The following is a 10,264-nucleotide window of genomic DNA, read 5'->3' on the forward strand; positions in this document are numbered from 1 at the left end:
CTCCTCTGGTGTTCAGCTAAGGTAGTATTCATAGAGTCCACTGAACACAACTTTTGAACTTTCTTTAATTCCTGATTTGTGTGAGGCAAACCTTGTGTGGTTCAGTGCCTTAATATTTTAGTTAATGCTTATTATTAGTCCTCATCATTAACACAGGACATGACTACATGCCACAGTAGTACACTATTACACTCACTGTATTGTTTTTTTTTTTTTCTCATGTGAACAGCTATTAATAGCTTGTATTGATGCTTTTGAAAATTAACACTGCGCCAGAAGCAAAATTAGACTATGCTTCGATTACCTAATGAAAGCTAGGCAAAGTTAGGTTAAATAGTTTGTTTTGGTTTAGTTGATCTGGGACACTGATATAGACTAAATTTTGCATCTTCAAGTCTAGAGATAAACGTCCATATTTGGTAAATGAAGGATCAGTTGTACATTCTACCACAATCTTTACTTCTGCATCCATCTATTTGATAAAACCTTTGGAAATGTACCCTTTCACTCTGTGACATGCAAGAGTAGATAGTCCCCAGCTAAGCAATATGGTCTACTCTGGGAGACTGTTAGCAAGCCTGTCATCAGTAATATACAGTAATGCAACATAAATTTAGTAAGAGAACGGCTCATTGCCAACATAAATATTGATCTCGTCTGTCAACAAAGCGCGGACAGACTATCTCACCGGGTGGATGTTTTGACATTACCAGCAGTGTGCCAAAAAATCTTCTACCACATTCAAGGAAACAATTTGCGTAAAAAAAAATACTTATAAAATAAATAGACATAAAACCCAACTATCATTTTGTTAAGTGAGTGGGTTTGGTGTGCATGGTGACGAGTGTTCGAGGAGCAGGACGGTGCCTGGTGCGTGACACATTCCAGGCATGCAGGTGACGGGCGGCGGGGCGTGCAGGTGTGCCTGATTCCTGGTGACCCCTGCGCCCCTCACTCACCACCCACACCAGGCACGCACCCTCGCCATCCCGGGCCCTGCTACTCAACATGGCGGTAAGTATTGCTCGCCTTCGTGGTACTTACTATTTGACAAACGGAAGTGGTTTTGTGGGCGTTTTGCTTTTTCTTTCGTAGGTGACTTTCAGTTTTCTTGGGAGCCTCTTATGGTTTATTTTTCTTCGAGTGACGTGAATGTATAGTGTTGGTTGTGTTTGGTAGCATGTTGGTCAATCATAAGCCGTGAAAACTTCCTTGGGTATTTGTTTATAATACGTTTGCGTTCTCCACCCCCCACCCCCCAAACAAGCTTAGGGGCGTGTGGAGGAATCGCGGGTTGTGGGTGGGGGACGAGAAAACAGCAAAATATGGGTGTTGAAAAGTCATGGGAATTTAACTTAACAGACCAAACCAAATCCCGACCTCACAGCACGGCTACCACTGAACTAATCTTGGCTGTCACTCCCTAACCTCTCTCTCTCTCTCTCTCTCTCTCTCTCTCTCTCTCTCTCTCTCTCTCTTGATACTTTGAATTGTTTCCATAATTATCTAATTTGTATTTCAAAGTCTCAAAGTATCATGTATTGTCCTTAATTCTTAATAATATCACTGTAATGGTTCTATAAGGTGTGCACATTGGTTTGATGAAATGTCCAGGTCCTTGGAACAGTGGTAGAAGAGTGGTGTAAATATTGTCTGACTGTGTGATGCTGGTGTTGTCAGCCTAATGCTCTCTTCTCTCACTTCACAGCCGGATAAGGACCGAGAGGCTGTGCTGAGGGAGCGGGAAAATGTCCGCGTTGTGGTGCGTGTGCGGCCGCTGAGTGAGAAGGAGTCCCAAGCTGGCTTCCAGAGCATCGTGCAGAGTGATGACCTCAACTGTTCATTGCTGGTGACCAACCCGGCAGCTCAGGACGGAGAGCCACCCAAAGTCTTTACTTTTGACTCGGTGTTTGGCCAAAACTCCAAACAGGTGGGTTGTTATTTTCTGTATTTATGTACCAATGTGTGTGTTTAGTGTATCTCATAGAAGCAAATATTGAAAGGAGTTTTAAGTTGGTAATGAAAAGCATAAAATAGTAGATACAGTTTTCCTTTTCTGAAAATTGTGACCATTTCAAAAATTTGCCAAAAACCTTATAAGACCTAGAATAATGAAAAGTATGATCACAGATTTGTTTAGTATAGCTCAGAGGATCAAATGTTTTTGGTGAGAAGAAATGTTAGTAATATTTTCCTATGATCACGGTAGGTGGATGTGTACAACCTTGCTGCACGTCCCATTGTGGAGAACGTCCTGGAGGGGTACAATGGCACCATCTTTGCCTATGGACAGACAGGGACAGGCAAGACCTTCACCATGGAGGGAGTCAGGACTGTGCCAGAGCTCAAGGGCATCATACCTAACTCCTTTGCACACATCTTTGGCCACATTGCTAAAGCTGAGGAAGGGAAAAAGTGAGTCTGTATATGTGTCTCTGTATTTATCTGTTTCTTCTATACTTTTATTCACTTTATTTAGAAAGATTTGTATATTTGTTACTCACACCATTTCTACATGTGTATGTTTTAGATGACATGTTACTAAAATAATTGTCTCCCTTCCCTTTATCCAATATTCTCCTGTTGCCTTTTCTTCATCCCTTTCATGCCTTCTCTTCTTAATCTCTATTTTTAATTCTGTCCTTTTTTACTCTCTCTCTCTCTCTCTCTCTCTCTCTCTCTCTCTCTCTCTCTCTCTCTCTCTCTCTCTCTCTCTCTCTCTCTCTCAAGATTCCTGGTGCGAGTGTCATACCTGGAGATCTACAATGAGGAGGTGCGTGACCTTCTCCGCCAGGACCAGTCAGTGCGGCTTGAGGTGAAGGAGCGGCCTGACGTGGGGGTGTACGTGAAGGACCTCCTCACCCATGTAGTGCACAATGCTGGGGAGATGGACAGAATCATGACCCTTGGGAATAAGAACAGTATGTGTGTGTGTGTGTGTGTGTGTGTGTGTGTGTGTTTATCTACCTAGTTGTGGTTTACAGAAGGGATTAATTTTGTATGTTTTTTATGCATTATCCAGTTGATTAAAAGCACTGACATTTTTGAGATCATTGCCCGTCCAATCCCACCCCAAATGAGAAAATGTGAACGTTGAACAAAAATAATGAATAATGATGATGATTGACAGTTTTGAAGAATGAGTGGAGTTGAGTTTATGATGGTGACTTAGTTGATTTGAATGGTGATGCTGATGGTGGTGATTCTCATTTATCCTCCCTTTTATTTTGTATTTGTGATGTCTCAAGTTAGTGTTGAGTTGAGGTTATTTGAGGGCATTATGTAGGATTATGTACAGTATCTTCATTCTCATCAAAAGTACTGCCTACATATCTTAGTCTATCAGTTTGTCAGTCATTTGTTGAGTCTGCCCTTTGATCAGTTAATAGTCCAGTGAATTAATCAGTCAGTTGATCAGGTTATTCAGTCAGTCACTTAATTAATTCAATCCCATAAGTCAGTCGTTTGTTCAGTCAGTTTGCTAGTCACTCAGCCAAGTAGTCAGCAAGAGAGGCAGTTAAATGACTCATCTAAAATTAATCAACCATCGTGCATTTAGTCAAGCACAGGACTGGAGCAGCATTCCATTTTTTTTTTTTATTATTTATTTATTTATTTTTTTTTATGTAAGAGGCCAAAACTATTCAACAACAAAAGTGATTGAGTTAAAGGTCCCACTAAGATGCCAGTCCCCAAACAGTGTCAAGAGAATTAGCCAAAGGAATGGAATAAATGTCTTGAAACCTCCCTCTTAAACCTCTCTTTCCTCCTTCCTGCCCCCCCACTCAGGAGCCGTCGGGGCCACTAACATGAACACACACAGCTCCCGCTCCCACGCCATCTTCACCATCACCATTGAGTGTGCCGAGCGGGGCATTGATGGGCAGCAGCACTGGAGGGTCGGGAAACTGCATCTTGTGGACCTTGCTGTGAGTTGAGTGTTTATTGTGTTTTCTGTGTGTTATAAGTGCTTCGTGATGATTCCTTGATTTTTTTGTGTACTCAGTTGTTTGTGGTTATTGTATGTGATTTAGTTGATTTAACCCCTTCAGTACCATGGCATGTTTCCATATTCATTCTGCTTATATTTGGAGATTTTTTACAGCTTCAGAAAATTGTGTGGGGATTAAAAAAGTGAGGATTCCTTACATTATTCTTCTGACCTCCATAGAGCCTTCCTAATGTCAATAAAATTGTATGATCACACACAAAAATCATGGTAAAAAATGCATCTCAGTATTGAAGGGGTTAAGATCAGCAGTTAGCATACATAGCAATAGTACTTGATAAACACATATTTCCCAGGGTTCAGAGAGGCAGAGTAAGACAGGTGCAACAGGGCAGAGGCTGAAGGAGGCCAGCAAGATCAACCTGTCTCTCTCCACGCTGGGCAATGTCATATCAGCGCTGGTGGACGGCCGCTCCACACACATTCCTTACCGCAATTCAAAGCTCACTAGGCTACTGCAGGACTCTCTTGGAGGGAACTCGAAGACTGTCATGGTGAGTGTGTTTTTGTGTGTGTGTGTGTGTGTGTGTGTGTGTGTGTGTGTGTGTGTGTGTGTGTGTGTGTGTGTGTGTGTGTGTGTCTTTGTGTATGTACTTATATTATACAGGGCATGAGTGTGTTAGTGTGGTCATTAGAGCTATGTGTGTCTAGTTTTTTTTTCCTTCATGTGATGTGCATATTTCACTGCCTTCACCTCTTGTTTGACAGCATTCTAATGTATATCTTTATTTTTAGTTTCCTTTGTTATGTTCAGTCCAGCATGGTCCTTTACCACTTAATGCAAGTCAAGTGTCCCTATTGTTTAGCTGCATTGAACCAGTCAGTCAATTATTTCCATCACCACAGTGTGCCAACATTGGACCTGCAAACTACAACTACGACGAGACCATCAGCACACTCAGGTATGCCAACCGGGCCAAGAACATTTGCAACAAGGCCAAGATTAATGAAGACCCCAAGGATGCTCTCCTTCGCAAACTCCAGGATGAGATCAAAAACCTGCGTGATCAGCTGCAAGGCAAGACCAATTTGAGTCACATTTAGATCCTTTATGTGTATTTTTGTGGCTTGATATAGTGATCATTTCATCCCAAGACACGCACTCCTTATCATTCCAAGGGTATTCTTACCACAATTGGCCTAGAAACTTAACTTTTCTATAATTAGTTTCAGGAAAGTAGCTTGTGATTAGAACAGTGAACGAGAGTTATGAAAATGTACTCAAAATTGTGTAGAATTGCTGGAGTTTTATGAGATGTGTAGCTTTGTGTTATAGTGAGTCCAGTTGGTGATCTAAAAGAATTCCTTGCACAGATGAGGATGCTTCAGAGGAATCAGAGGATGAGGAACAAGAAGGCGAAGAGAAGCCAAAGAAGAAAAAGAAGAAATTAAAAGAGGAAGAGGTAAGATTGCAAATGTTTACGAGCATGAAAAAAAGAACAAAAATGAGAGTAGTTTTTATTATTCTCTATTCTGTTCACTGTGTCTCATTCATTTCCTGTCCTTTTTACTTTTAATTTTTCTTTGCTTTAATTATTTGTCTTAAGATTTCCATATCCATTTGCTCTTTTCCCAGGTGGTCATCATTAAAAAGAAGATTGATGAGGAGAGGAAGATGCTGGCAGAGAGGAAAGACTTGGAGGAGGAGGAGCGGAACAAAGTGAAGAGTGACCTTGATAGACATGAGAAGGAAGTTAAGAAGGCATTGTAAGTAAAGGAGAGAGAAAGAGTGGATAGTTACATAAGTTATCCTTTGCCTGTGATAGATAATATGTTTTTTATTATTATCAGTAATAGAATTAATTAAGCTATCCATTTACATACACTACATCCTCTTGTAAGGTTAGATTAGGGTTAGGGTAGGTTAGGTTAGGTCATTCTTATTATAACCTTATCCCAATGCAGGAAGGAGCAGGAGGCCCTCAAGCAGCGTCTACAGGGACTGGAACGCAAGATTTTGGTGGGTGGCGAGAACCTCTTGGAGAAGGCAGAGGAGCAGGAGCGACTTTTGGAGGAGTCTGCCAAGGAACTGGAGGAGAGACGGAAACACGAGGAGCAGCTGCGTCGTGCCATCACACAGAAGGAGGCAGAGAGAATTGACCTGGAGGAGAGATACACCAGTCTGCAGGAGGAGGCGGCCGGCAAGACACGCAAGCTGAAGAAGGTTTGGACTCTATTGATGGCAGCCAAATCGGAGCTTGGGGACATGCAAGCAGAGCACCAGCGGGAGATGGAGGCGCTGCTGGAGTCTGTAAGGCATCTGTCCCGTGAACACAAACTCCACCAGCTCATCATTGACTCGTTCATTCCCTTTGAGTATCAGGTAAGGAAGGTGTGGTCAATTCATCCCATCTATCAGGGAAGTTATTGTAAAGTTATGAAAAATGGTATCATGCCAAGATTAGCGAATCCAACATCTCCTGTGCCATGAGTGGGTTTGCTGATCTTGACATGATCCAAAAAATATATTATGGAAATGTAAAACCTGTCTTAAAGTTAATGTCTTCAGTACTGGGATGCATTTTTACCATGAGTTTGGGTATGATTAGATGGTTTTATTTACATTAGGAAGGGTCTATGAAGGTCAGAAGATTAACCCTTTCAGTGTCATGATGCATTTTCGTATTTATTCTGGTTACTATTTAGTGATTTTATACAGCTTCAGAAACTTAGGTGGGGATTAAAATAGTGAGGACTCTGGCTATTAATTTTCTGACCTCCATAGATTCTTCCTAATGTCAATAAAATCATCTAATCATACCCAAAACTCATGGTAAAAATGCATCCCATTACTGAATAGGTTAATAGACAAAGTCCTCACTATTTTAATTCCTACATAATTTTCTAGAGCTTTATAAAATTACCACATAGTAAGTAGAATTAATATGAAAACGTGTCATGATACTGAGGAGGTCAATTGCAAACCCTAACAATGCCACACAATCAATAGGAGATGATAGAGCGTTACGTCCACTGGAATGAAGACATCGGGGAGTGGCAGCTGAAGTGTGTGGCGTACACCGGGAACAACATGAGGAAGCAGCTGGATGCAGGAGACAATGAGAAAGAGAATTTGGTAAGTATCTGCTGTCATTCCATTAAGAGAAATTTGACTATCTTCCTTGATTTAATGCAGGATTTATTTTATGCTGTGATGCACTTTTTTTTAATTAGATGTATTTCTGTTAATGAAATGACCATGATACCAAGGAAGTCACTTTTGGCATTGCTTTTTACTGTAGCTAGTTGTCTATTTTTAACTTCCGACTATTCTTGCATTATGTTTCTATAAGGCTTACAAATTTTGCAAGGTTTCTAATATTAGTAGTAGTATTTTTTTTATAAACTTTTCAGTGTGTGCTTTTGTGTGTTAACAGAATCAAGAGAGTGAGATGTGGCAGGTGTACAAGACATACAGCCCTGAGGTGTACACACGGCCACCCGCTGCCATTCCAGTGCCCAAACCTCGCAGGAAGAAGTCTGGCATCCCTCGGCCCAAGCACAGCAGGTCAGCCAAGAAGGGAGACAAAATATAAACTCGTCCTCCTGCCATCCACGGCAGCGGCTCGGGAGGGGAAGGTAAGGCTCGTGGTTCTGGTGAATCTGTCATAGTGAAGGTGAAGGTGCCAAGGCCTCTATCTGCAGGTGTACAAAGCAGGGCAGGGACCAGCAGGGACCTCTGAAGTGACAGCTTTATTTGCTTGTGTCTTTAGGCCATGATGTGATGGGGAATCATCATTATATTGTATTTATTATCATTAGTTTTATATATTGTATATAATTTTGAGTTCCTTTCTGATACACGATACACACAAACACACACACATGCATCTTCATCTGTTACTTGGAAGGCTAAGATCTGCTCCTTTTTCCCAGTTACATTTAGTATAAGTTATCATTGAATCATTGATGATTGAGCAGTTGCAGCCCTCCTTGAATGAGAAGATGCAATGTGTGGTGAGTGATCGCAGTATTACCCATAGATCAAAGTGTGTACATGAGCTCTAAGCTCTTACCTGAAGGGTATGACTGTGATCAGGAGCCTGCTGCATGGTCTGAAAGATCATGGGGAATTAAACACACACACACACACACACACACACACACACACACACACACACACACACACACACACACACACACACACACACACACACAGAAATAAACATAGTGATACACTACAATGGCAACTTTGATGTATGTTGAAAAGAAAAACTTTATTGGCTATATTGGAGGAAGTTTTGTGCTTGCTGTTGTCATCTTTGGTGTCTTTGTGGTGGAAGAGTCAAAACAGTCCTGACATGCATTCCTTGAGGAACCAAGCATCTCACTGGCATCCTGTAGCCTGTAGTTCATTTAGATCAATTTCACTTGTCAGTTTTTTTCTATTGTTATTCTTTTGATAGTATCTTTTACAGAAAACATTTGTATGTAAAGCATTTCAAGACTTTCCTCTCAGCTAACCCATTAGCAAAACTATGGGTATATACATATTAAGTGTTGAAACACAAGAAAAGATGCAGTTTTCATCCTGGTGGGTACCACAAGCTTTGAGGCAGAGATGAGGTGTGGTGCTTGTTGTGGAGTCTCACAGTAATGTTCAAGACCTCCATATACCTGCTAGAGAGTTAGAACTAAAACAAAGGCAGCGTTCCACAGTTCCCTGCATCTTGTCACGTCCAGGTGTGCCTCAAGAGCTGTGGTGTAGCAAGGGTGACAGGCTGATGTGTAGCCAGTGTCACAAATTAGTGCTTAGAGTTGAGTGGTGCAATGGAAGACTTTCAATCTATTGTGTATGGCAATTAGTTACATTAAGGTGAGGTGACGGTAGTTACTTTAGAAGTGACATTCACTTGCTTAACATTCTTATGAACTTTTATACCATGTATATAAAATTCCCAAGTTTTATTAAGATGCAATCATTATTTTGAGGGAAAAAAGGAAAGCAAAGATGTACCAGTATTTATCATATTATCAGGTTGGTTTCTTTTATCTGGTTCCGTACTAATTTATAGGATATGACTCGCTTACAGGTGAGGGTATCAGAGGATGCCTCCCTTCTCACCATCCCCAGGTTTTAGAAGCCTGCTCCTTCATGTTATTAGCTGTGTATCTTTCACTTGTGATGTATTACTTTTCTTCCTTGATGGTGGAATTGTTTTTTTTTTGACACTAAAATGCTCAATCCAGCAGGTGTGTTGAGAGACTCCTGATGCAAAGTGAAGTAGTTAAGTAATAAAAATTGTGGTCCAGAGTTGTCACAGTAGCTGAAAATCTCTCTTTTTGTGTGTACTGTGGTGGTGAGGAGGCAGCTCGTGAGGGGGTAGGTGTGGTAGGAAGGGTGGTGTGGCTTTGTATCAATGCATGTAGGTAGCAGGCTATGTCGTCATCTCTCTTCTTCCTTGTCCCCTTATTTATAATGTCCATTCTTTTTTTCTGTGGCTTCTTCAGCTTTGATAAATGTTGACTGTTAATCTTCTCAGGAACTGGAGAAATTTTGGATAAAATAGAGTAAATTTTGATATGGAAAATATAAGATAGCAAGATAGTATTCTTGCAAAAAACTAAAATTATTTCAAAGGTAACAAAACTGTTACTATTCACCCAATGTTGAGGTCTGACTCAAAATTTTTTATTTCACTTTACCGTTGCCTCCCTTAATGATATTTGAAGTGATGGAGTGATGAGTTTTCAAGATTTTAAATAAAGTATTGAGTTTAATGCTCAAGACATTCAGAATCTAGTCATTCATGTAGTCAGGTCCAGCAGCTGTAATCTCAGATACTTATGTTACATTTAGTTGAATTATGTTAATTCACTGTTGTTTATTGTTCTTTCAGGGACATTTTGTAATATTTCTGAGCTACTCAAACTAGTGTGATTTGCCACAATAAAAATATTCTTTGTAACATGCTTCTATAATTGTATTATTGTATCAAGCAGTGACTCAGGATTTGTAAAGGTATGGCAAGTTTGATTTTCCAGAGAAAGCTATAGCATATATTCAGCACTGTACTAATCTTTCTTGGAGAAAGATTTGAAGTATGTTCATATACAGTATTCTTATCTTTTCTTGAGAACCTGTTTAAGGTGAGTGGTACTAAATGCATTATTAATGTATACAGCACACATGTATGTTTTTTGTAGTGTCTTGGCATTTGATTGCTACCAGACTATTGATTTGTTACTGTACATCATGTACTTGCAGTGTTTTTAATTTTGCATTTACTGACCAAATGCACATGACTAGATTAT

General features: G+C 40.4%; 1 protein-coding gene across 1 annotated transcript; it reads left to right on the forward strand.

The window, feature by feature from the left end:
* The first annotated feature begins 856 nt into the window (after positions 1–856).
* Positions 857–9,926, forward strand: LOC123503128 (kinesin-like protein KIF3A). The gene is made up of 12 exons (XM_045252629.1): positions 857–1,014; positions 1,709–1,930; positions 2,210–2,415; positions 2,731–2,921; positions 3,790–3,929; positions 4,306–4,503; positions 4,856–5,027; positions 5,324–5,412; positions 5,586–5,716; positions 5,915–6,332; positions 6,960–7,085; positions 7,387–9,926. Exons 1-12 carry the CDS (start codon positions 1,009–1,011, stop codon positions 7,543–7,545), a joined length of 2,058 nt encoding a protein of 685 aa, XP_045108564.1. The 5' UTR covers positions 857–1,008; the 3' UTR covers positions 7,546–9,926.
* The last annotated feature ends 338 nt before the right edge of the window (positions 9,927–10,264 follow it).

Source organism: Portunus trituberculatus, chromosome 13 (assembly GCF_017591435.1).
Source record: "Portunus trituberculatus isolate SZX2019 chromosome 13, ASM1759143v1, whole genome shotgun sequence".
Lineage (NCBI taxonomy): Eukaryota > Metazoa > Arthropoda > Malacostraca > Decapoda > Portunidae > Portunus > Portunus trituberculatus.